Source organism: Carica papaya, chromosome 5 (genome assembly GCF_054855325.1).
Source record: "Carica papaya isolate Zhongbai chromosome 5, ASM5485532v1, whole genome shotgun sequence".
NCBI lineage: Eukaryota > Viridiplantae > Streptophyta > Magnoliopsida > Brassicales > Caricaceae > Carica > Carica papaya.
This window is the reverse complement of record NC_142313.1, coordinates 43,885,074-43,911,083: the sequence shown is the minus strand read 5'-3', so window position 1 is coordinate 43,911,083 and position 26,010 is coordinate 43,885,074. Positions and strand designations below refer to the sequence as shown.

General features: G+C 34.4%; 3 protein-coding genes and 1 long non-coding RNA gene across 8 annotated transcripts; 2 read left to right on the top strand and 2 right to left on the bottom strand.

The window, feature by feature from the left end:
* Positions 1 to 98: 98 nt before the first annotated feature.
* Positions 99 to 6,297, bottom strand: LOC110816902 (F-box family protein). Of its 3 annotated transcripts, XM_088219161.1 has the most exons (6): positions 5,585 to 6,297; positions 3,245 to 3,673; positions 2,959 to 3,038; positions 2,522 to 2,700; positions 1,797 to 1,871; positions 99 to 453 (listed from the first exon to the last, which is right to left on the bottom strand). In XM_088219161.1, the coding sequence occupies exons 1-6, from the start codon at positions 5,717 to 5,719 to the stop codon at positions 266 to 268; spliced, it is 1,086 nt and encodes a 361-aa protein (XP_088075287.1). In that variant the 5' UTR covers positions 5,720 to 6,297; the 3' UTR covers positions 99 to 265. The 3 variants fall into 3 exon arrangements, with proteins under 3 accessions (XP_088075287.1, XP_021900942.2, XP_088075286.1); XM_022045250.2 differs by lacking the exon at positions 5,585 to 6,297 and having other exon boundaries at positions 3,245 to 4,913; XM_088219160.1 differs by lacking the exons at positions 99 to 453; positions 5,585 to 6,297 and adding an exon at positions 476 to 604 and having other exon boundaries at positions 3,245 to 4,916.
* Positions 6,298 to 8,916: 2,619 nt separating this feature from the next.
* On the top strand, positions 8,917 to 23,854 carry PYD2 (pyrimidine 2). The gene is made up of 13 exons (XM_088219152.1): positions 8,917 to 9,085; positions 9,559 to 9,726; positions 10,478 to 10,529; positions 11,329 to 11,598; positions 11,731 to 11,942; positions 14,120 to 14,240; positions 18,246 to 18,333; positions 18,414 to 18,492; positions 18,772 to 18,859; positions 18,974 to 19,014; positions 19,116 to 19,168; positions 19,307 to 19,463; positions 23,536 to 23,854. The coding sequence occupies exons 1-13, from the start codon at positions 8,993 to 8,995 to the stop codon at positions 23,722 to 23,724; spliced, it is 1,611 nt and encodes a 536-aa protein (XP_088075278.1). The 5' UTR covers positions 8,917 to 8,992; the 3' UTR covers positions 23,725 to 23,854.
* On the top strand, positions 14,247 to 18,060 carry LOC148266149 (uncharacterized). Its single transcript, XR_015818892.1, has 2 exons — positions 14,247 to 16,346; positions 17,664 to 18,060. It is a non-coding gene; the product is annotated as an uncharacterized LOC148266149 (long non-coding RNA).
* Positions 18,546 to 26,004, bottom strand: LOC148266148 (RPM1-interacting protein 4 (RIN4) family protein). 3 transcript variants are annotated; one of them, XM_088219158.1, is made up of 4 exons: positions 25,837 to 26,004; positions 24,990 to 25,019; positions 24,440 to 24,640; positions 18,546 to 18,572 (listed from the first exon to the last, which is right to left on the bottom strand). In XM_088219158.1, exons 1-4 carry the CDS (start codon positions 25,852 to 25,854, stop codon positions 18,561 to 18,563), a joined length of 261 nt encoding a protein of 86 aa, XP_088075284.1. In that variant the 5' UTR covers positions 25,855 to 26,004; the 3' UTR covers positions 18,546 to 18,560. The 3 variants fall into 3 exon arrangements, with proteins under 3 accessions (XP_088075284.1, XP_088075282.1, XP_088075283.1); XM_088219156.1 differs by lacking the exon at positions 18,546 to 18,572 and adding an exon at positions 23,809 to 24,127 and having other exon boundaries at positions 25,837 to 26,002; XM_088219157.1 differs by lacking the exons at positions 18,546 to 18,572; positions 24,990 to 25,019 and adding an exon at positions 23,809 to 24,127 and having other exon boundaries at positions 25,837 to 26,002.
* Between the last annotated feature and the right edge of the window lie 6 nt (positions 26,005 to 26,010).

Genomic DNA, 26,010 nt, shown 5'->3' with positions numbered 1-26,010 from the left:
AAATGATTGCATGAAAAAAGATCCCTACCAGAGTATCTATCTCTCTCTCTGTCTGCAACAAGTATAGAGTAAAACAGAACAGGAACGAACACAACAGGGAAAGAAGTAGGCCTTTCTGCCTTTTTCATTACAAGCCACCAGAGCTATAAAGCTCCTTTTAAGTTTCCTTTTTCTTTTTTAATGAAAAAGAAACTTAACATACCTCTTCGTTTTTCACAGGGATATAAATTCATTCATTCACCTAATTACAAGAAAATACACTTTCTTATTCCAAGGTTGAAATAGGCCAAAGGCACTTCCATGTGGCGATCTCCTCGTCACTGTTGAGCTTCCTGACTCCCCCGTAAAACCCGTCTGCCTCGTTTCCTTCCTCTCTATGATCTTTCCGGTCAATGCTGGTCCGTCTCCATCTTGAACCGGCTGTATACTGATTGAATTCCAACACCACTGTATCTGTTTATTGACAGTAAGTGGCTTTAAGACCTTAAGAACTCGTTAATCACACATAATTTTCAAAATGAGATAAAGGCATCACGTAATCGAGAAGCAAATCTCACGATCACGTTGAGCCATCCTATTGATTTTTACGAGTTGACTTTGCACCCTAAAATGAAAAACAAACAAAGAATCCAAATTATTTTCTTTAAATGCCAAGAAAGAATCTTATCTCCAGAAAACTTGAAAAGAACTAATTCCTTCTTTTCACCAGAGGCTAAATTGGTATTTTTCAACATGATTTTGTCCTCTCAAGATAAGCCTTATTTACCAAATAAGAAAAAGGTAAAAGCCTATTAAGCCAGAAATGATATGTTTGCCAATTTGCAAGTGGCAACTGAAAATGATCAGATTTAATTTCTATTATGATAATGATTTCAGAAGATGATAGAAAGAAAATTTCTGATGATGTGAATGGACTAGTGGGTGATTTAAGCACACAATTTGGTGAGTGAAAATGGTAATTGAATGAAAAATTTTGGAGATTAAATCAGCCCCACAAAGAGGAAAGATTCCAACCAGGCAAAACAAAAGAAGGGCTAAAGGACACATCAACATCTTTCTTTCAGCATAGTTGGCCACAAATGAATTCCACTGAGAGACATAGATTATCAGAGATGTTGGTAGAAATTATAACATGCTGACAGGGATTTGTCTCAGGGACCAACCAAATGTAAAAAATCAGATGGTCCACATTTTGGGAAAATGGGATTCAAGAAAAGGACATATCCTGGAATGGGGGTCTCATATGTTTTTTAGCTTTTATACCCTCATCATCTTATCCTCAACTTGAGAAATGGCTAGTAGTTTTTTCTTTCACCAATATTAAACTTCTGGTAAAAGGAAAAGGATTTGGCAAGAGCCTCTTGCTCCAGAATTTATTTTACTATACCTATAAGACAATGGTGTATTGACAAATATTGTGACATAGAATTTGTAAATTTACTATATTACTCGTTAGTTTTTAATAATTAAGATTTTCTTGTACTGTAATCTAAACACCGAAACCATGCCTCTCAGAGACATAGTACCAGGACTATAGCACACGAGCATTCTCAGCCCTTTACTCAATTGGAGAGAAATGTCGTCATAATGTGAGATATTTGAGTACTATCAAAGTTTGTTAAGAGTCTAACCCACAACTTTGAACTCATAAAATGACAACCCAAATGATTCTCTAGTCCTTATTATAAACAAAAGAAGAGCAAAATGTTCCTTTTCATGTGCTTGTGTTTGTAGGTAATGAGAATCATATGCAGCATAAAGGTGCCAGTTGCAAGAAAAAGATGATAACAACTTACCACTATGATGGCAAAGGCAGTGATTTTCATTCCCATCACATGATTCCAAGTGACCTACAACGCCATACCACCAACCTGCAACATATAAATAACACATCTGTTTAGCTGAGAATCCTCGCTATTTACCACAAATTTACTTAAAATATTCTCGTCTTCATGATTGTATTTGTTCTCTCAGATGGCATTTTTCAGAGATTCATGCGCAAAATTAAGTGGGATCATAAGAGCGTCAACTCATTAAGTACACATAAAAGATAAGTATTAGTTGAAACCAATTTGAAAATCCCTTTGGTTAAAAGAAAAGACACAAGAAATTTGACAAGTGAAACCATCTCGGTAATAATAGCAATCTTGGTTAATTCCTTAACGTTCATGATAATGCTTAGTTTCTTTCTCTCCTCACACCCCAAACCCAGTTGCACAGAGGAAAAAACCCAGTTACCAGGAAACCAAATAATCATACTACAGTCAGAAGTGATATTAAAAAGGAATTTAGGATCAAATCCTGCCTGCATGGCAGATCCAATAGCACAAGCTATGGTGTGCCAGTATCATGTCCCTGAAAATGATGCCTCCACCAGTCTCAAGCTTCATATTAAAATACACAACATCCTAATAATAATCAATTATAAATCTTTGCCAGAAGCGTATGCCTTGGAGATATGTAAGATGTTTCTCCAGGCTACAAAAAGAGGGAAAACAAAAAACAATAATGAATAAGATACCATAAGGGAATTCTTTGTTTCTTCTCCATTGAATTTCAATGTGATCACCAGGTTGTAATTCATTCAAACAATCAGAGATATGGAGATCATGTGGAGGAGTATCAATAGGAGGTGCTCTTAGCCTTTCCCACCCCACTCCAGCTTCAATAGCAACTGCTCTCCTTCCATGTGGTGGATACCTGCAGTAAACCAAACCAACCAAATCTTACAAACCCAACCCTCACCCAAATCAAGAAACAGAGAAGGTTAAGGCCTTGTTTTATGGTAGAAAACTGTTTTGAGTTTCCATTTCTAAATTCATACAGTTCTATAAACCAAAACATGTATAGTTGTTGAAAATGGAAAAAAGGATATATTTTAAACTAATAAAGAAAGTACCAGAATTACTCAAGAAAGTAAAGGGTAACAAGAAAAATGTGGGCGCTGAAGAAATTCACCTGGCCTGGAAGGTGTCAGTCCGGGCATCATAACTCAGCTCAGCATCATAGCATGACAACAAAAACCCAATATGGCCATTCTGCATAAGAGATATTCAATAGCAATTTGTGAGTAAAATAGAACAAATTCCATTGATGGAAACTCAAGATTCATCGCAGCAAACTACTAGAAATTAGATGGTAAAACAGAACAAATTCCATTGACGGAAACTCAAGATTCGTCGTAGCAAACTAAGAGAATTTAGATATCTAAAGAATGGAACTCAGAGCTTTAGGGTCCCTATACCTCACGATTATAAACTTGAGCAGGAAACCAGAAGCTACCAGTCTCAAGAGCAAGGTACCAGGACATGAGAGAATCAACAGGCAAATAACTCTTCTGCTTACTGCTGTCATCAAACTTTGATCTAATCCATGAAAGGGGTCTGACAATTGAGAGAAGCCTGGTCCAACCGTTGTTCTTGACTTGTCTGAGATTGCTAGAATCCTTCACAGAAGCAATACGCAATTGCCACTCTCTGCAAGCAGCAGGACCAATAATCCTCCCCCATTTCTGGTCCATGTGTTTCTTCCACATATGATCACTCACGCATCTCTCTCTCAGCGAGCTGCACACGCCGGCCATGCTGCAAAGTCCCGCCGGCGGCAGCCGCTCGAGAATGCATTCCAAGGCCAAGTCCGGCAAGTCCAATATGGACATCTCTTCTGCAACTTCCTCCTCGACATTATCACCCTCATCAAAAACTCTCTTCTTGACTGTCATCGTCAAGGAAAATTTCCTCTTTACCAATCCAACCAGGGAATGGAAGGAGACAACTATTAACTTCAAGAAGAAAAAGAGAGGAGCTCGACTGCCTTACGGTACCGTTTTTGGAGAAGGCTCAAAGGATTATTGAGTTGGAGAAGATGACTTAAGGAGAAACAAATGATGAAGAAATAAAGTAGTATTTATAGCAGGAAAATCTGGTATGGGTAGTGATTTTTTTGGGATCTTAACCCCAAAAAGAAAGATAAATGGAGGAATTCTATAGTAAAAATAACTGGTAAAATAAACCTTGAGGACTCTGGTCTTCTCCTTTACCTTCCTCCCCTCGTCTACACCTTTGCAAAAATAATATAAAATCAAGTGGGATCATTAACAGATAGATTTTTAAAGAGGAAAAAATAATAATAAGACAAAAAAATTGGGTTTTTATTGGTTAACAGAAGCCCACCAAAACCCAGAAGTGGGCCTTCTGGTTGAAAAGTCTACAGCAGAATAAAAATGGAGAATATGACTAATGAGTAATCTTCAATGTCCAATCAAAATTTATTGGAATCAAAAAGAAGGAATTTTTTTTGGCATTAAATAAAAAATAAATGGAGTTGAAAGCAAAGAGAACCCAAAAGTACAGACACCTGAACAAGTGTCATTCAACTAGAGGGTAAAGGTGGATATAGTAAAGGTATATAGAGAGAGGAAGAAGGTAATGGCGTGTTGTTGGTTGGAGATGGAGACGATGATGATGATGATGATGATGATGAAAAAGAAAAAAGAAAATGGTGGGAACTTGGATCTGATATGGGTCTCTAACACCTGGAAATTCTAGTGACAAAAAAAACAAAAGAAAATTACAGGATAAGTCTAGATGCAGAGACCCAAATCCCCCAAAAAAATTTCCACCAATATCCTAACAGAAAATTTAGTTTTCTTTTTGAGAACAGATCTAGGGTAGTTGGGACTCAATATTCACCCAACAAACCCTTTTACGATCTCCTCAACTAATCAAAAGAAGTACAGAAGAAGAAGAAGAAGGTGGCAAATGAAGGTGAAGAAGGAGAAGAAGCACCCTTGGCTTTCCCTTCTCTCCTCAATTCACCAACCTTCTTCTTCATCAAAGAAAAAATAGAAAATCAGTCTCTCTCTCTACCAATCTATTTCTTCAACGACGAAGATAGATTGGCGGCCATGGTTGATTCGGATTTTCTTTCTGGTAGGTGTTTTTTATAGTGTGTTTTTCTTTTTCCTTTCTTATAATGGAGAATATTTTAGAAGAGGCGGGAGAAAAATCCGTTTGACGGGAAAGTGTAACCGCCAGTCTATGACGTCGTTAGATTGGATGGTAACGGAGGTTTGGGTTATATTCCAGTGCACTCCGCCTCATACTATCAAAAAAGTTTTCTCAAATTTTGTAAATTTCATCTATCAAAACTTAAATAAATCCTAATTTCTAAAAATTTTATTTTTCAAATGTAATTTTAGTTAATAAATAAAGGGTATATATTCCATATAATGATTTTTAGAATAAATTAAAAATTAATTTTTTTTAGAGGAAACTAAAAATTATCATTTCATACTAATAAGAGTATAACAATATTTAAAAATAACGTATCCCAAATATAAAAACTATAATACAAGTATGTAAGTTTCGCAATATGGTGGATCACTTGATTACCATTTATAATAACACATTTAACAGATACATTTGGTCGAGATTCTAAGATTTCATAACAGCCTTGCACGATGAAGCCCAACTCGAAGCAATCATCCCCATTCGATGATAATGCAGAGTGAACCAATTTTACATCAACTTCCATTATACTAAGATCCGACACAGACTCAGAAATATATTATAAGATTGTCAACATTTGAGAAGTTCTGTCTGGTACTGTGAACGATATCTATAAAATATATCATAAAAGATAGATATAATCTTCCCGTTTGAGTCACGAATGATTTCTCCATACTTGGCCTCGCTATGCACCTCGGATACTGTGGCATTCACGTTGCATTTTCAAGTTCCCGGAGTAGGAGGCTGCCAACTATGAGGAACCGACCTATTTTATTACTGCATTTTCTCTCCATTTGATCTCCATTGCCTGTTGCCATTCATTGAGAAAACGCTTCATAAGGTGCAATGAGGTATAATCCACAAATATCTTACCGATCCATATCAATTCATTTTGTTCCTGCCATAACCTCCACAGGTACCAGAACACTTCCCCCACTTCTTGTCTGGGTAAGTCTCTAATAACCTACTCTATCCAACTAATGACCCCAACTCTTTTTGCATCCGGTAGATTTGCATTCAACATCCTCCAACAGCTTTTAGTGTTGACACACTCTATAAAAACATATTCCAGGAATCTCCTCATTCTCACATCTCGAACATTCAAGATGTATGTTAATGCCCTATTCTCGCAATCTAACTTTTAATGAAAATGTGTTACTTATCAAATGCTACGTAAAAATTCTAGATTTTGGTAGAATTTCTGTCCTCCATATTTGTTCCCATAAAGTTTAATACTCAAAAAATATTTTTTGTTACGAGTTGAGTTTTTATATTTTATATTTATTTATAACATTTATTCTTTCCATTTTTAAGTAAAAATAAACTAATTTAATTATATTTTGATATTTTAAAAATATTTTAAATAATTAATTAAATTAATAAAAATAATAATAATGTTATTATTACAAATGCAATTTATCTATTTTGTCTATTCTCATTAAGAAATTGAAGAAAATTAAAATTTCAAAATAAATTAAAACTCTAAAATCAAATGGTATTTTTTTTTTGAAAAAATATATTAGAAATAAAATCGCAATAAGTGTTGAACCTTATAAAGTAATTTAATAATTTAAATTAATTCATTTTATTCATTGTTTGATGCAAACATATAAAACACGAATATATCAAAATTCTTATAAATAAAGTGAAGTACTAATTATCTAATTAAGAGAGATTAATGCTACATTACGTTATAATTTAATCTAAATTTTTACTTAAATTGATATACACATATATAGGAAATATAAAAAAAAATCAGATAATTTATTTTAGATCTTATCATATAATAATACAATTAATTTATGTGTGTTCGTAAAAAAATAATTTCTTATAATTATTATAATTAAATGCCAAATGTTAATTTAAATTAATGGCCTTATCAATTTAATTTGAATTAATAATATTAATTCGTTTTGAAGATTCCAAAGCATACCCATGATCCAATTTTTTTTTGTTAATAATGGGATCTAGATAATTACTATACATACATACATATATATATATATATGTGTATATATGTATATGTATATAATCTTGAAATTTTATTCGGTGCATTTTATTCATAAATGTAAAATTATATAAGGAAAAACAAAAAGTTACAAAAATAAAATTAGAAAAAGAATATGAATTTATATAAAAAGTAAAATAAAATATTTAAGGGCAAAATTGAATATAAAATAAAAAAATTGTATTCTTAATTTAAAAAAATTTAAATTAGGGACCATTTTAGAAAATGCACCAAATCGAGGGCCAAAAGTGTAATTAATCCTAAATCAGAAACCAAAAAAAGAAAAAGAAAAGAAAAGAAAATCAGAATCCAATGTTTCCACCCAATCCAACGAGCAAAGTTAATCAAATCAGCACCTTAAGAATCAACCGTCAGCATCATCCGTCATCAATCGTACGGTAGAGGGAATCCCAGCAGGGGCGACCTGAGAACACACGAAGCACAGAGGATTATACCACCAGATTACATTTACGGTTTTGTCCTTCTGCGGGCTTCCTTTCGTGTGATCTCATGTCGTCCCCGTCGGAATCCTCTACCTCTTTCTTTATCTTGATTCCGCCTCTGTAATTTCTTAACCAGCCTGAAATGGCAGATGGCTGCGGTTGGATCGAATTGTTGTATTTATAACAGACGGAGATCACGGGCGTGGGAAATTTCAGTACACGTATGATTGGTTCAAATTTGAAATGCAGTACAAAATCGTACTATACATTTTAGGTTCAATTTGGTGCTACCATCGTTAGTGGTACTATACAATACTTGTACTGCCTAAGTTTAAACTCCTTTGTACTGCCTTTCATTTTGTTTGAATGTCACCGGTCTAAATTTTACGGGTTTAAATATCACCGAAAATATATAGATGTAGTATGAATAACGATAAACGATTTATAATATTTAATTTATTAATATAGTAAATAATTAATCACTATGACTAAATTTGAACGAAGTTATTTATATTTACGTGCGAAAAAATAATTCCGTAATAATTAAGTTTCTTTAATTATAGTAATTATAATGGATGAAAAATTCAAATTAATTTTTTATTTATATTGTCGAAATATTAAATATTTTTATAATTATTTTTTTTTCTAACCGTTGTGTTTTGTATATTAATTTTAATATGTATGCTTAGTTATTATATTATTATTTTAATTTTAGTATAGTGTAACATTGTATATTAATTTATTAATAAAGCTAAAAAACTATAATTTCTAGAAAATTTTATTTTAAAATAAATGGTAACTAACATAAAATCTCCATATATTTTGCCATTTGTATCAAATTACTCATTGCATTTTTAATTGAAGCAATTTTAGTATTAAATTATTAAATAATAAGTTTAATCATATCTTAATTATTTTCAAAATCGATACATACAAGTAATTAAATTAATTATATGTCATGGATACGGTTTTTATTCATTTAATTATGTAATTAAATACATAATTAAAATTAATAAACTAAAAAATAATTCAATTAATTTTTGAAATTATTGAAATTGGCTTTAGTGATGTGATTTAATATGATAATTGCTCAAACTATATATATATATATATATCTGATTATAATTAATGCAGACATATATTTATTAAAAATTAATATCGATTTAATACAATAAAAAAACACGAGAAACTAACTAATTTAATAAATTTCACATAGACAATAAAAATACAAGAATATTTTATAATAATTCTCTTTAAATAAATTTATAATAAAACAATTCTACACGCTTAACACGTGTGTAAGAGTTCAGTTATTTAAATTATTTTAAAATTTTAAAATTATCATTATTTTCAATTTGTTCTTTTAAACCAATCAATCAAAGACGCCAAAACGTTGACGTTTTGAAATGCCAACCGAGTACAGGAGTTATGCGCCGTATATGCCGCGTGGCAGACGCTACCAGTTCAACAAGAATATTACCAGTCAGCTCTCACTCTAAGAGAGAACCCAAGTCCACCGTAGTGACTCAGCCATGGCGCTTAGATTCGCTGCTCAACTCGTCGTCTCTTTCTTTTCTCTCAACCTCGTTCTCTTTTCATCCCTCTCGAGATCAGATTCGAGCCAGGTATTTTACTAGAGAATTTGAAGTTTCAGTTTCTGTTTGTTTGCCGAGAAAAATGGACCAAACAGAATGAATCGGAAAATTTTGTTTCTATTTTTGTTCCCGCTCTAGGTAGATGTTGTTATTATTCGTATACAATTTCCTTAGTTGACATTAGTTGAAGAAAAAGCGTAGTGGTAATTAATTGATTGTCTGTTTGGTTCCCTCATAGTCTGTTGAATTGTGAATATGATTCGATTGTTTCGGTTAAGTCAAGTTGAGTTCTAGTTCATTTTCCTGTTGTTTTTCTAATTTTTTTTGGGGGTAAATTACGTATTAGTAGTTTGTTATAACTAAAATCGGATAGTTGCGAAATATGCAACTCGGCAACTCGGTTTTCATTTGATACATATTCATCTCGTCTCAGTCTAATCCATTAAGAGATTTTAATGACGGATTAGATTGTTTTGTATTCAATAAGAGTGTTTCTGTTCCAGTTCTGTGATGCTGGGATTGCATATGGTTCACCAACCTGTGGAACTTCATTCTCATCAACAACGAAGATATTAATAAAGGGAGGAACAGTTGTTAATGCTCATCAGCAAGAGTTAGCTGATGTTTATATAGAGAATGGGATTATTGTTGCAGTGCAGCGAAATCTCAAGGTAAAATTCTTTTGTCATTTGCACTATGTTTGAATAAATATTAGTAAGTCTATTTTTGGTCAAATTAGCAAAGAAGAAGGAGAAAAGTAAAAGAACGGAAAAGATTGATTATGAAAATATTGTGTAATTATCCTTTTATTAATAGAATCATAAGTTAAATAGCTAATAACAGGATGAAAACTTTGTTATTAATTTTTTAAACTTCTAAAATCTTTTAGCCAAAAAAGTGAAAGAATGGAGAGCATATTTATAGTCACTCAATCAGGTCCTGTTCAAACATTCTCTGTTAAATCCTTTAGTGGAATAACTGGTTTAGGTGGAGAAATGGAATAGCATTTTCTGAATAATCAGAAGGGAAATTTATGTTGGCTGGTTATAGAAAGAGTAGAAACTCTCTACTTTCTCGGCAATGAAAGTTTTAAATAGTGAAGAAGAGAGGGGTACAGCAATCTAACCAAAAATTATATGCAAATTTTGGACATAACCTGATGCTAAAAGCTGAAAGTAGTTTGGTTAAAAATGATTGGAATAATATTGGCCTTTGGTCTAATTATACGGGATTTATTATGAGCTTCTAATATTTATCAGTTGTGCTATGACAAGTGCAGATGAAACTTAGGATCCCTACTTCTATTCTAAATTGTTTTCTATCTCCCTCGTGTTTATTTCACTTGTCATGTACTTTAAAATCTGCTTTCTTTTCTATTTTATAATTTTCACTGGCATCCAAATTTCTGGCTACTTTGGACAGGTTGGTGAAGATGTCACTGTGCTTGATGCTACAGGAAAATTTGTCATGCCAGGTTAACTATTTATTCTATCAGTACACGGCAGTAATCATTGAAGTCTTTCTTTTTTTTTTTTTACAATTTTTCTTTTATTGAAATTCATGAAATGAAGTAAATTTATAGAGCATGTTCTACTGTCTTTCTTTTTAAATGAAGATGCTGTAATTGGTGCATAAACAATGAACTTATGCACATGCGATGAACTAGATATTGCCCTGGTGCAATATACTGCTGGATACTTAATGTACTTTTACCAGATCTTTTGAAGTTCTATCATCTTTCCATCTGTTAAAAATATAAGCAATAAAATTTTCTAGAGAAGCAATATCAACAATAAATTCTGCCTCACTCTTTCCTTATTTACCCGTTTATTATGCATAATTGGGTGTTCAGAATAGCTGGTTCTGTGGATCCCTTGGCTTGTGCATTTGTTTAGGTTTTTACATGCACTAAGTTCATAGCAAGCCATCTAATTATTGCTGTGAGTAACTAGTCTCATTACTTAGAATGATTGTATAATTTGCTTTTAATATGGAATCCAATCTTGTGAATACTCAATATCTTGGAATCTGAGAGGTATATATGTAATGGTACTCACATTGGGTTTATTTGTTGTTCTTCAATCTCTGTTTATTCAATCCTCTGGAACATAATATGCATACATTAATCTGAAATATGAAAGTCATTTAATTGATTTATTGTGAATTTCATTCCAAGGAATTTACCTTTTTCTGCACATTACTTGTTTCTATGCTGGCATGCAATTAGATTAAATCTTATCCAGTTCCACTATTTTTTCTTCTAATGTGATCAGGAGGAATTGATCCTCACACGCACCTAGCCATGGAATTTATGGGAACTGAGACTATCGATGACTTCTTCAGTGGTCAGGCGGCAGCATTAGCTGGTGGAACAACAATGCACATAGACTTTGTTATACCAATTAATGGAAATTTAGTGGCAGGTTTTGAATCCTATGAAAAGAAATCAGAAAAGTCTTGCATGGATTATGGTTTTCATATGGCAATTACAAAATGGGATGAAGATGTATCCAGGGACATGGAAATTATGGTTAAGGAGAAAGGTAAGATTTTTTAATTCAGTTAGATGTTATTTGGCCTTAAATTATTTGACAACAAGAAACTGCTTCTATGTGTTTTTCCGCTGACTCCTAATTGAGGTATATAGGTATTGATATATGCGTGCAAACTGTTAGGTATGAATTCTTTCAAGTTTTTCATGGCGTATAAGGGATCCCTAATGATCAATGATGAGCTTCTATTAGAAGGATTCAAGAGGTGTAAGTCTCTTGGTGCCTTGGCAATGGTCCACGCAGAAAATGGAGATGCTGTATTTGAAGGACAAAAAAGAATGATCGACCTTGGTATTACAGGTCCAGAAGGACATGCTCTTTCAAGGCCCTCAGTGGTAATCTTAAATATATTTTCATTGCTTTAACTAGTTGTTGTCATAAATATTTTCTTCTATTGTACCCCAGGTGATATTTAAACATTTAATCTGCCTAATCTTCATGACTAGCTGTTTTGTTATCTCCTTTTGAATAGCTTGCTATTCTTGTTGTTATTAGTGGGCTGCCACGAGTACTGTTTTACAAGGCTATGGACATAAATTCTGGTTATTAGACTACTTCTTTAGATAGCCATTCTTCACACAGAAATATGATCTGGTGGAAGAAACTCCTTTTATGGTCTTCCATTAACTGATTTTGTAAGACCAAAGTAATGTAGATTATGTTGGTGAGAATCGCCTGACCTTGTTTTTTGATGAGATAGGAATACAACAGATGAAGTTTTTTCAGGTGGCTGAACAGATCCAAAACAAAAGAAACAGAGTGAGTTTTTCATAAAAGAATTCTTACAAACTGGGTAAGGGTTGTCGAAGTTTATCCATTATGTTCTTAGGGAGGGTTGTGAAAGCTGTCACAACTGTAGCATAGAGTCACTCTACATCACCGTTGTGACAAGTTACCATATCTAAAATCTTCTTTTTTATTTATATGTTTGTAATATATTATGAAAATTATGAATTAATATATGAAGAAAATTTATTGAAGTTATTTACTTTTTTTTTTCAAAATGATATTCTTTAGTTTTAGGTAGTGAATGTATTTTGATTTTGGGCGAGGTACTAGGATCACTAAAATTGGTTCGATATTGGTTTTGGTTTCGCCTTAAATTTTATGTTTTGAACTTATTATGAGGTTCGCATCTGAAAGCAGCTTATGGGTTTGGGTAGCAGAGAGATTCAAGGGACCTAAATTCAAATAAAGCTCCAAGATCACTTTTTCAAAGAAAAACTTCTCTACATTTTAGAATCTATTAATGAAATGGGAGAATGACTAATCTATGCATCTTTGAGGAAAACACTCTCATGTAACAACTTGTTTTCAAGGTTTAAGCAAGAGATAGGATCTATAAAAGATCAATACTCTGTGTTTTCTCATGAATCTCTCTGATCTTGCATTTGAAACTTCGTAATCTATTTGGCCCATGACTTGATGCTTTGCCCCAGCTGTAGATCTTTTTATTTTATTTTATTTTTATTTTCTCAGGACTAAGGGAATAATAAACATCAGATGCTTTGTAAACAGTACTAAACACCAACCAGTTTCAACTTCAAGATAGGAAGAAAACCCCATATGTAAAGGATTGCTTTTATGAGCTCCTTGGACATTATTGAACTAGCAAAAGTTGGAGTCAGTCTCTAGTTTAAAAATTTAGCAATCAAAGAAACTAAAGGACATTGCATGAAAATATTTATTGATATAGAAACTTTGTACAGCATGAGGAAATACATATTAGTTATCAATTGTTATTGATTGATTAATTTTTTAAGTAAGATGATACTACCAACAGCTAAGAAGGGGAAAGATACAAGTTCTTGTTGAAGTTATATTGCTGTTCCATAAAATATTTTCTACTGTCAACCCATAAAAATGATTCAATAGAAGGAAACCTTATATTAGTAGGTATACAGATGTAAATATCTACATCCACGTCTACATAAATAAATTTATGTACATAAATATCACTCATCATTTATGGTCGATGGTTTTCGGCTTGTTGGGTATTAGTTGGGTTGGAGCAGGTTCAGTGGAGGAGTTGTGGGCATGGGGTGGGATATGGGAGAAGAAGAAATGTTTAAAACTTATCCCATTAATTATCTTTTGGATGATTTGGAAAGAGAGAATAAGAGGGTGTTTGATAGGGTTGAGAGGGATATTGTAAAGATTAAGGATAGTTGTTTTTACTTTTTTGGCTCTTTTTTTTTGGGGCATGACATGTATAGAATAGAAGATTTTGGACATGTCATAGATAGCATTACTGAGATGTAAATAGTTTTGTATATGGATTGCGCCCTTTTGGTGCTTCTGCTTTAATTTTATTCTTTACACTTTATATTTCAAAAAAAAATATACTTATATATGTATATGGATAATATATATATACGTATATTTACTTGAATAGTAGATTACATAATATTCGCAGTTCTGTTTAGCTGTTTCTTTTATGTGTGATTGAGAGTAGTATGTTTGTCTTATTTCTAGTAGAAGCTAGCTCAAGCTCTTATCTTAATTACCACAGCTAGAAGGGGAGGCAACTGCTCGAGCAATTCGTTTGGCTGGTTTTGTTAACACTCCTCTTTATGTTGTCCACGTGATGAGCATTGATGCAATGGAAGAGATTGCTAAAGCCCGGAAATCAGGTTTTAAATTCTGATGCTTTACAATTTGTTTGCTTGTGGTGTTTTTATCTGATAGCACATTTTGTGGATATTTAATACTTCAACTCATAAACAATGTCTGATACAACCAGCAAGGATATTTCCGGATGCTTAAAGAAATTATTTAATTATAGAAAAAAGGCTTCTCACTTGTATATGGGGTTGCACCATCTTGGTGCTCTTGAATATAATTCACATATTATAATTATTATTTTTAAAAAGCTTCTTACTTCTTGGCACTAGAGTAGAAATTGTTGATTTTAGTCTGCAAATTAAGGTTTTCAAGGTAATGGTTTCCTGGTAGAGTGTAAGAATGTTAGGACATATTTGCTGTTAAGTAAGAAAAGGAAGGTAATATAAAGATAGAAGAATCACGAAAACGTTTTATGGTGGAATTTTCATATTTGGTGGAACCACAATGTTAGGAGTCCATTTATAAGAAGGGCCTAGAGAAAGCTCAAAGAGAATTTGTAAAATACAAATTTATTGGCAGTAAAAAGAAGCAACATGAAAGAAAGAATATAACGTTAAAAGCCCTAAAGCACTTATAGGAAGGATATCAAATAAGAAGAGTTGAGGCAAGAATTAACTCTTGCTTAAGAAAGGTTTGCAAGTTTGGAGACCTTCTTAATGGAAATCGAATGCCATGTTTATCATCTATTGATGCTTAATATACTTCTTTCGTGTAGATTTTCTCTCTGCTTATTTCTTGGGTTTTCTCTGCACATAGTCTTCTAATTCTATAGTGCGACATTATCTTATTGGTTCAACCTTGACTGAACGTGCTAAGTTATTGCTACACACATTTTGCAACTCCTATCTAAACTCCCCGCAAGTTAACAGTAGCAAATATTTTAAAAACCTGTTCCTTTCAACATTGCAGACAACAGAAACTTAGAGGAGTTTTTCTAGCCTATGTTACTATTTGACTTAATTTAAGCTGGTAGCTTTAGATGACAAGTTCCTGTCATTTGTTTTCTTCTGTCAATTAATGCTATTAAAATTGCTTGCGGCTGGGTGTAATGAGGCAAAGCTGGTAAAGTCTGTCTCACTTAACGTAGTGTCTGCTCAGACTTCTACAAGTCACTTTTCCAGAGTTGACACATTTTTTCTTTTTAAAGGTGAGTTATGGTGTCAAGGTGTTTGATTGGAGACCTCAATGTTGGTCTCTCTGCTCAAAGCTTTGTCAGTCTGGTTTTGGAAAGCTATTTTTTTTCTTTTGGAGGTCAACTCACTAGGGAGCAAACAGTGACCACATGATACAAAACCAGTTTTTCTTGTAATTTATTGGGCTATGCAAGAGTAAGAAGAGAGAGGGAGAGGCAAATATATTACTTGGGGAAGGAAATTATATGTTAGTTTGTTTGATTATCGCATGGGGAACTTGGACGTGGTTTTTTTAGATAGAGACTTTGAAGTTGATATGTCAACAGATTGGCACCACCTCTACAATCTCTGGCTGCATATGCATATGGATGCGCATGTCACGCATGTGTTTCGTTTCTTTCCAATGATTGGAAGTTGGATTTAAGATTAAGCTCACAGGGATGGATATTGATAGGAAACATGAAGCTAAAATTGAATGTAACATATTTTGTACAGCAATGAATGCTCAAGCATGCAGAGAAATTCTCATACTGAGTTGGCCAAGATCCTAAATTTTGTGGTGCAGCTACTGATCCATGAGCATTCAAAGTACACAATTGTGAAGAGAAGAGAACATGTCTCTTGGATTGTTAACTTGTGTTTCCTTTTTTTTTTTATTGGTGTACTGTAACACCCAGCAAGCCCAATGTCTCATTCGGCCCAATAAAAAAAAAAACCCACCCGAGCCCAAACCCCAGGCCTTGCACGAACAACCTTCCTTTTCTTCTTCTCTTCTGTAACACAACAAGGGTTTTAGGGTGAGGTTAGTAGAAAGAAAAGGGAGGAAGCTCGAGTGAGGAGGAAAAGAGGTGAAGCGACTCTCGAAAGACTAAGATGGAGGAGGTAGCGTGAGAGACCTCGTCGGAGTACAACTACAGATGAGGAAGGTTATTTGGAAGGAGATCCGTCACTGCGATCCGACACCACACTCGAAAACAAGAGGTAAGTGAATTTTGAATTGTGAACTCTGTAATGGTAAATCAATTGTAAAATTTTTGCCGGATTGTTTGGTAAGTGAGTATCAAACACTGGAAAGGGATAAGGAGGAGGAACAAGGGACTGATGTGACCGGAAGAGGTGGGGGAGGTGAAGAATAGGCTGAACCGAAGTCATGGGGAGTTCCATGGAGAGATTAGGCTATCCTGACGTTATAGTGGGAGGTAAATAGGAAGAAAAGAGAAATTGGAGAGGTGTGAATCGGTCTAATTTAGGGAGGAGCAAACGGTTAAGTAAACTGGACAATATATATAAAAGCAATAACAATTATAGAATAATGGAAATCAAAAGTGAGGAGGCTGATGAATTCTAGTCTTGTGTGCCGATGTTGGCGACGGTAGGTAATTAATTGAGGTGCTGATTTTGGCGTTGGTGTGAGTGTGTGGCCGAGTGAGGGTCGTTGTGGTGTTGGTGTGTGTGTGCATGGCCAGGTGAGGGTTGGTGTGGTGAAGGTGTGTGTAGCCGAGTGAAGGCCGTTGGGGTGGTAGTGTGTGTGTGTGTGTGTGGCCGAGTGAGGGTCGTTGTGGTGTTGGTGTGTGTGTGTGCATGGCTGGGTGAGGGCCAGTGTGGTGAAGGTATGTGTGCGTGGCCGAGTGAGGGCCGTTGGGGTGTTAGTGTGTGTGTGTGGCCGAGTGAGGGCCGTTGGGCTGTAAGTATGTGTGTGTGTGGCGAGTGAGGGCCGTTGGGTGTGTTCGTGTGTGTGTGATCGAGTGAGGGTTGTTGTGGTGTTGGTATGTGTGAGTGCGACTGAGTGAGGGCCAGTGTGGTGTTGGTGTGTGTGTGGGCGAGTGAAGATTGGTGTGTGCATGTGTTATATGGTTGAACTGTTCTAGTAGTGTATCAATTAGGATTGCTGTTTGTGTTTCTGCTGGGTCCTGGTGAGTGACCGGTGTGGATATTCTGGTACTGATGTGATTGGCATGATTCTGCATGGGTGTAAGATCATTGTACTTTGGATATAGGTTTAGAGTAAGCTTATATGAATATCATAGATTGTGAAATATGGGCTGGTTAGGTATCTGAGGTACATGACACATCAATGGTGATGAGGAGATAGACTAGTCAGTATTATTAATTAGTTGGAGAAAGGTTGGGGACTTTTGAGGGAAACGGGTGAAAGTAAGTGGTTGATGTATATCTGCACATTGAGTAGGATTACATGGGGGGATGCCAGGCTAGAAACGCAAATGTTTTCCATACTTTGTTTTACATTTCGAATTCATTTTACTGGGATAGAGTATGCTCATTTCATGTTATTTTTAGATGCAGTAGTACTGGGAACGGAGCTGGGATTACTAGCTACAATACAACACTTAGAGGAAGCGGATTAATCAAACCATATAGACTCATCTTGACTTACACTTGTAAAGTTATAATTTAACATCCCCTTTGTGAACCGGAGTTTTCACTTGTCATTTTGGTATTGGTGGTTGTAATGTGCAATATTTTGAATTTAATTTGGACGAATTGGATTATTTGATGTATAGTGAGTAGATTAATGCAGAAAATGTCTATTTAGTAGTAGGGGTGTTACATGTACTCCTGTGTTGTCTTATTGTTATTCATGTTTCAGTTTCCTAGGATTTCAGTAGTTTATTAGATTATTGTGTACTTTTTATATTGAGCTTATACAATAATAAATGAAAACTGTTGAAAACAATTCGGTTCTGTTTTCTGAGGTCTGAAATTCATGGTTTAAGAGTTTCTTCTAAATGATCTAAGTAAACGTTGGTACTTGCCATACATTCTTGATGGTCTTGTCACGTTTTGCTCACAATTCTTTTGTTGATTTTGGTGCTATTGTGTTTGATTAGGAACAATCTTTTGTACTTCTCTCAATTTCAGGGCAGAAAGTTGTTGGAGAACCTGTTGTTTCGGGACTAGTCCTTGATGATTCTGGGCTTTGGGATCCTGATTTCGTAACAGCAGCAAAGCAAGAATACTTGCTTTTAATTTGTGTTTGGAGCATGCTCTGTAAATTTTTCTAAGTAGTATACTTGTCTTCTGTTTCAGGTATGTCATGAGTCCCCCAATTAGGACATCAGGGCATGGAAAAGCCTTACAAGCTGCCCTTTCAACCGGAGTCTTGCAGGTCTCTATCTGTTCTCTCTCTCTCTGGAAATCCATTATAATGACTGATCCTAGGACGTCATCTGTTCTCTAGGATTTTAACTGTGTCAAGTAAATCATACAAGTTAGCCTTGTAACATCTCATAATAAGTTTATCCTCAAATGAAAATTGGTTAAATTTCCTACGAAACAATTGCACGAAGCTTTTTTAATTCTTCAGTAGTGTTCAAAAGGGTTGTCTAACCGGAAAGATCTTAAATGTTTTTTAATGTGGCCCTCTTGATATTTCTGCACTCTGCAGCTTGTGGGAACTGATCATTGTGCCTTTAATTCCACACAAAAGTCTCTTGGGGTTGATGATTTCCGGAGAATCCCCAATGGTGTCAATGGTAATTCGAAAAAATGATCCTTCGTGTTTCAATGTATATTCCCTGTGTAATTACATGTCCAATTTTATCAATTTCACATTCTTATATTTCTTGTCCATGCAACGATGGAATTAGGAATCGAGGAAAGGATGCACCTGGTTTGGGATACAATGGTGGTAGGCTTCTGTGGTCTTCAGTTGAATACTCTAAAAGGCTACTACATTTAGAATCACTGTTCTTTGAATGGTTTGTATTGTGAACTGATAACACTTTCCAGGAATCTGGCCAAATTTCTGTCACTGACTATGTTCGTATAACAAGTACTGAATGGTATGTCTTCACCATGATAATGATTCTTTAGACACTAAGTTTGTTTTGTTTTATCAGTGAATTTCTCGCGTTTTTTTTTTCTTTTCTGTAGCTATGTGAACTCTTCAAGTATTGATTTTAGCTTCTAAATATTTTCAGTGCTAAGATCTTCAATATATATCCAAGGAAAGGAGCAATTCTTGCTGGGTCTGATGCGGACATAATTATCCTGAATCCGAATTCAAGCTTTGAAATAAGTGCAATGTCCCACCACTCTAGAACAGATACCAATGTCTATGACGGTAGAAGAGGCAAGGTAAATTTTCATTACAATTTAGCATGCGTTCTATAATAACTCAAATATTTTAGCTGTAATTTTGATATGAGAAGCCTCCTTTTACTTTCATTCAAATTACGTTTTTATTCCAGTGCCAAATTATTGATCATAGAAAAACATAGCAACCTAGCTTTTCTTTTAATGAATTTTCGTAGTTCTTTCCATATTAACCCATCATGTTGACATTGTCTTAGCCATGGTAATTTGGAGTTCATTTCAAGTAACTATTCAGAAGTAGAAGAATTTAGTTGCATGTGAAGAGTAAGTATGAATTATTTACACTATTTCCATGTTAAGTTCATTAATAATAGGTATCTTGCCATGCTGAGTGACAGTACTATTCATCTGTATTAATATGCTAATATGACTCTAATGTACGACAACTATTAGATTGTTTGAAAGTAAATGTAGCCTTAGTGAGGTGAAAATTAGAGTTGGGAAAGTCAAACAAATATGATTAGATATAGTTTAGGGGTGGTTGGACATTTTGATCGCTAGATTCGGTACACTCCTTAAAATTTCTTTTTTCTTTTTTAGGAATGTATTAGCGAAAATTAGTCAAATTTCTGGTGAATTGAAAGAGCATATTTACATGGAGCAATGAAAGGGTGGAAATTGAGGTCGTGAGGTCAAGAAATCATTTTATGGATTGAAGAAATCTCCTAGGAAATGGTAAACGTGCTTAGATTCATATACGATGACATCTATTTTGAGTATGATTGTTGTGTGTATTTTATCAAATAACGGGAATTGTTCACAATGTGCTGATTGCTGCCAAGTATATGAGTGATTTATGCTATTTGATTCTTTATTGGCAAATAATATGAAAGACCTTGAAGCTGCAAAGAAAATTCTTAAGATTGAAACGGCAGAGATAGGAAGAATGAGAAACTTTGGCTTCATAGAGAAGGTACATTGAGAAGGTGGTGGAGAGGTTTGAGATGATGCCGAATTGGTCTCTCCCCCCAGGTGGCAAATCACTTCAAGTTGTCCAACTTTCTGACTTGAAACAAATGAAAAGGTGGAGTTGATGTCAAAGGTTCCTTATGGTAGGGTGTTTGATGAATTTAATGTTGCGTACCAGGCTTGACTTAGAGCAAGCAATTGGTTCTTAAGCAACTTCATTGTTAATCGAACTGCCAAATAGGTTATTTCATATTTGAAATGTACACTTGAATGACACTTGTTTTGGCACTAATGATACAGATTCTGTTATGGGATATGAAAATGTAGATTATGCTAGTGAATCCACTATAGCCATATGATATGTGCTTGTTAGCAAGTGCCACTATAGGTCAGTGGTCAAGATTATGGGACAATTCCTTTATATGTCCAACAGAAGCAGAAATTATATGGCAATAAAGTAGGCAGCCCAAAGAGCTTTATAGTTGAAGTTTGGTTTCTAAGATGGGGTTGACATAAAATACTTTTGAATTTTATAGTGTATTCAAAGAACAAGCTTTTGGGAAAGAATCTGGTTTATCATGCTAATATCAAACAAGCACATGTGAGGTTTCATAAAATTATATAGTTGATATCTTTAGGTGAGATCTTGTTGTTGAAAATGAGGACAGATGATAATGCAACAGATATATTGGCAAAAGTACTACAGATGGAGAAGTTTGATCATTGTTTGGAATTGCTGGATGTTCTTAGCTGTTGAATAGTTTTAGTGCAGCACCTGAAGGCGGAGATATATATCCCTAGAGTTTCAGTTTCATTGAAAAGGAGAGGACATTTTCCAAGGTGGGAATGTTTAGTTGTGGCTCATATTAAGAGAGATTATTGTTAATGAATGGCCCTGATAAAGTGTCGCACAAATCCCCTCCAGTTGGTGATTATCTCATTTTATCTTGGTGACTCATTGTGGGTTTGATGGGAGTGCATTCTCTACAGTTGATACACTATTTTAGTGCCGGGAAATTTCTTATTATGGGGCTTTCTTGTAATTTTGAATTTTTTCTTCCTTTTATTTAATAAATTTTTTGAAAGAGCTAGTTCTTCATAGTAATAAATTCTCAAAGGTTTATCTGTGAGATCTTTGTAGGATCAAGTAGCGAAACTGCCAAATTATATTCTCACTCTCTTAAGTTTTATTTTAATCTGTTATTTTTTTTGTAAAAAAGTTTTATTTGTAAGAGCTAGTCCTTTACAGCTGGTGTCACCCACCCTTGAAAGGTCTTTATGACTGGGAGCAACATGGGTGAATTCTCACCCTTGGCAATCTGAAGGGAGAGGAAAGGTCTTCTTGTACAGGTGTCTTTTACACAAAGTTGCTGAGAAGTATGCAAGGCACCTCTCTTGTGAAGGTGTCATTGAATAAGGAGTCTCTGGGGACAGCCTTGGTTATGATGGCAATAAAACTGGAGGTGGCTGAAGGACTACAATAATTGTATTATTGTGAACAAAAAACAAAAAGAGCTATTTAGAGTAGGGAAGGCGGAATAAAGATCCTGGATGTCTGTTGATTTCTTGTGAGTATCTAATTTGACTGTCAAATGGCTAGCTGATTAGCCTCTACGGTGTAGTTGGTGGGTTGACTTAAGGGTTTTCTTTTTTTTTTTCTTTTTTTGAATATGTGGTTTTCCAATAAAAGAGTGAGGAATGTAAGTTACTCTGGAACCGCATGATATAGGATACAGGGGCAGAAGGAGAATTGAGGGAGGAAAGATAGGAAAAAGAGGACATAGAAGAAAAATGAACGAGAATAAAAGGGGACAAGAGATCAAAAGAAGAAGAGAGAGAAAAAAATGATAGTAACTCGAGATAATCTTGAATCTAAGATTTGCTTTCTTTCTGGATTGGTAACCCCTACATGGGGACTTCTTGTTGTGGTGTAAGTGAAGGAGTCTTTGGGAAATAACCATGGCTGTGACAGAATCACATAGGCGGTGGTTTGTAGATTCTGATCTTGGAATGACCTTGTTGTGAACGAGGAGAAAAAAAGTGCTATTTTGATTATCCTACATGTCAACTTTGTGGATGCTTTGGAGAGAGAAGAACAAGAAGACTTCTGATAGGGGTAATCACCTTTTCTCAAAGGATAGGGGTAACTAATTTTAACTCTATTCTGACAGAATTGTCAGGGTTTCGCCAATGTGATGAGCAGAGGACAGTTCTAAGGTCTTCTCTTGTAATTACGTGTATGCTACACTCTTCTGCACGTCTACTACTCTTTCTGCTGTGACATGGATAGTACTTTTACTTTTCTATTAAAAAAGCATTCATGTACACATTGCTTGTGGGTATTCAAGAGGAAGGCAATATTTATTGGATAGCTTGAATCATAGGCTTGTATCAAAAATTACATGTACACTGGCTTTCAGAAGTACCAGGCAGTCTGTTCTATATTGCTTTTATCTGTTTGACTTGGTAATAGATTGCATAGTAATAAATTTAGAGGAGATGAAGGTTTTGGGATGATTGTTATATTGTATTAAAGGGAAATTTCTGTGAAACAACATGCTTAATAGACTGAGATTGGGATATCTGGAAAACAAGGATGTCAGAATACTGGGTTCAAAAGATACAATGTCTGATGAGGCAGTAAGAGGAAGAATGGTTTAAAACTAAAAGGAAGCATTTGAGAGATTGAGGTGAACGGGAATAGACTGGTAAGGAAATCTTTGATGTCTTATCTCTCTGAAGTAATTTGTCTTTAAGTTGAGGCAAGTTGGAAGAAAGAGCTCGGAAGTGGCAGAAAACTGATGGCTTTAGGATCAAAAGGACAAACCAATTTTCGGATTAAGCAATAGCTAAGTTGTATGTCTTCAATTTTAATTATACATACCATTTAAGATACTTATTTGAGGTTCAGTCCTCTTAAGCATAAGAGCGTTCTTCCTAAAGTTTTCTTCTCTACTTCCTGAACACTAGAAGATCTCCCTAGTTAATTAGTTGTATGTTGAAAATTTCCTCCACAACCTTTTCAAAGATATTTATTTCCCTTCCCATCTTTTCCTCCATATGTCTATGCATGATATCTATTCATAATGCTTTCCTCAACCCTTATCGAGTTAAAATTAGATTTGATTTCTGTTGCTTCTCTCAGGGAAAGGTTGAAGTGACCATAGCTGGTGGAAGAATTGTCTGGCAAAACAATGAGCTAAATGTTGTTCCAGGTTCTGGCAAGTACATAAAAATGCCTCCTTTCAGTTATCTTTTCAATGGAATTGACAAAGCAGATGCCAACTATCTATCCTCTCTTAAAGCTCCAGTAAAACGTCCCATGTCTGCTTAAATTACAGGTATCTACCTAAATTAGCGAGATCATAGTGACAGTCACCACTTTATACTTTATATAATATTTCTTTGGATGTAAAGCTGATAAATTTTCTTATATTTCTATTACTAAGAAGTTATTACCTAAATTTGTGTTGCTTACCTTAATGTCTAAGACTTGATAGGTGATGGGAACGGTCATAGATACCCAAAATTATACATATAGTACACAACAAGATTATAGAAAATTACTGTTGGATTTTACATTGATGGACAACATATTTCATTTATAAGCATACAAGGCAGATATAATAATTCTGTCTAATAGCATAAAACTGACAGTAGATCTGAAGAATGGCTTGGTTTCTTTGGGATCAAGGCCTAATACAGCAATTCATGAAGGTGAAGAGCTTCTTTTTCTTCTGCATGGAATAAATTTAGAAGGATGAGAAAGAAGGATGCTGTATTTTCTTGCCATTCTTTTGTTGATCATACTCATTCCTGGATTCTAACTAAACCCTCTATTAATTCAATTTTCAGATAGTATAGTAGAGTTCTTTGTGTTCATAGTTCACCGTGTAATGATCCATGTGCGTTGACAAGGGGATATGGACCATTACCAGGTGAAATAAAAGAGAAAAGCATGATGTCTATGCAAACAGAAATGAGTTTTGTAGCTTTAACAATTAAAAGAGCATGTCATGAATAAGGCTTTCAGGAAAATGAAGTCTTACCATGACGGGACCATCTTGTTCTTGAGATGTAGGCATTAGCTCTTGTTCGTTACCGAGGCTGGTGTGCTTGATATTGCTTTTCTGCAGCTTCCGGTTAGCACGAGCTTGAGAAAACACCATGGAGTAATTAGTGGGTCCTCCGCCTCCCTGGGCATTCTGATCCCATCCTCCAAATTGTGGAACTGGAGTCCAATCATTCTTCTGCAGTATTTTAGACTACATTAGTCAAACTAGTTCCTTCAGTTAGGTTCGTAGAATTAACAACTAATGCGAATGCAATTATAAGAGAAATTAGTCAGTTAGCTACTAAAGTGCAGTGCATTCAATATTGTGATTATAAACATGATGTTTAATCTTCGAAACAATCACATCAAAGAAACAAAGGAATGCTTTAGTTTCTTTTGATAGTGGCGGTGGATTCCGAGCTTTGTATTGGTCAATATCCCCCTTGGTCAACGCACATTGACCAGTACAAAGTTCATAGATATAGAATCCACCGATATATAAAAGAATTTACTTGACTTGGCAAAACCCAGTTCTAGCTCACAACCATAATGTGGAGAGGATACTGATTAGAGCCCTGGTTACACCAAAACAAGAGAAGTTACTTCAGTAGAAGGTAAACACGAAACATGCCTGTTCAAATAAATCACCTCTGTGCATTTTGTTCTTAGCCTTGAATGACTCAAAAGAAATGCTTAAAACTAAATTACAATTCAAAATACCCGAAATAAACTTAAAAATTGAAAACTATATATTGTTACTTTGGTTGAGATGTAAATACTTTTGTATACGTATTCCTTTTGGTGCTTGAGGAAATATAGACTTCTTTAGAAAAAGTCTGTCTTCTTTAGCTATTCATTATGTGGAATAAAGTGCTCCATTTCTACATGAAAACATTTTTTAGTTTCATTTTCTAAACTCATGTATTTATATATATGTTTGTTCATAAAGATGTAAGAATTGTATATTTTCAAATTAGTAAGTATAAACAAAATAGTCTGCTAAATAACAAAAAAAAAAATATATTTTGAAGTTTTTAAATCTTTTTCGTTTTCACTATAATTGTTTTTATTGTTAAACCTAAATTGTTCGTTCTTGCTGCTTTCACAAGTGAGACGCAAAGAAGAAATGTTTAATAGATTCAAATGACCCCGAATTTTTATTTTTTAAATTCTTTATCGTTATACATAAAATATATAAAATAATATAAAATGATGATAGATATTTTAAAAAATGATAGTGAATATGATTATAGTGTTTAAAAATAACAAAAAAAAAAAAAAATTGTTTCATACTTTTTAAGAAAATTATTTTCTAAAAATCTATCAATTTAGGGGAAAACTTGTGGTAATGAATAATGATTTTGTGAGTTTAGTTTCTAACTAAGCACGTACCTCGTTCCTGTTCTCCATATGATTAGTAGGAAGACGAGGGTGGGATTAAGCGGAAACCCTTCGATTACTGCCTTAATTTGTGTTTCTGCCCCGGAGTAGATGAAGTTTGACCCATGATTGTATGTTACCAGGAAATGAAAGATCAAAGCCTTTGCTTTTCTATATAGATCATTG

Bases quoted from the DNA above. Each gene is read 5' to 3' on its own strand.
- LOC148266148 (XM_088219156.1), bottom strand. The intron at 24,641-24,989 runs GTTGTGAGCTAG...AAAATACTGCAG, and splicing joins AGTATCCTCTCCACATTATG to AAGAATGATTGGACTCCAGT. The intron at 24,128-24,439 runs GTAAGACTTCAT...TATTCCATGCAG, and splicing joins AACAAGATGGTCCCGTCATG to AAGAAAAAGAAGCTCTTCAC.
- LOC110816902 (XM_088219161.1), bottom strand. From the start codon at position 5,719: ATGCCACAGTATCCGAGGTGCATAGCGAGGCCAAGTATGGAGAAATCA. The intron at 2,701-2,958 runs GTGAATTTCTTC...GGTTTACTGCAG, and splicing joins ACTGACACCTTCCAGGCCAG to GTATCCACCACATGGAAGGA. The intron at 1,872-2,521 runs GTATCTTATTCA...TATATGTTGCAG, and splicing joins AAACAAAGAATTCCCTTATG to GTTGGTGGTATGGCGTTGTA.
- PYD2 (XM_088219152.1), top strand. From the start codon at position 8,993: ATGGCGCTTAGATTCGCTGCTCAACTCGTCGTCTCTTTCTTTTCTCTC. The intron at 9,086-9,558 runs GTATTTTACTAG...TTTCTGTTCCAG, and splicing joins CGAGATCAGATTCGAGCCAG to TTCTGTGATGCTGGGATTGC. The intron at 11,943-14,119 runs GTAATCTTAAAT...TAATTACCACAG, and splicing joins CTCTTTCAAGGCCCTCAGTG to CTAGAAGGGGAGGCAACTGC.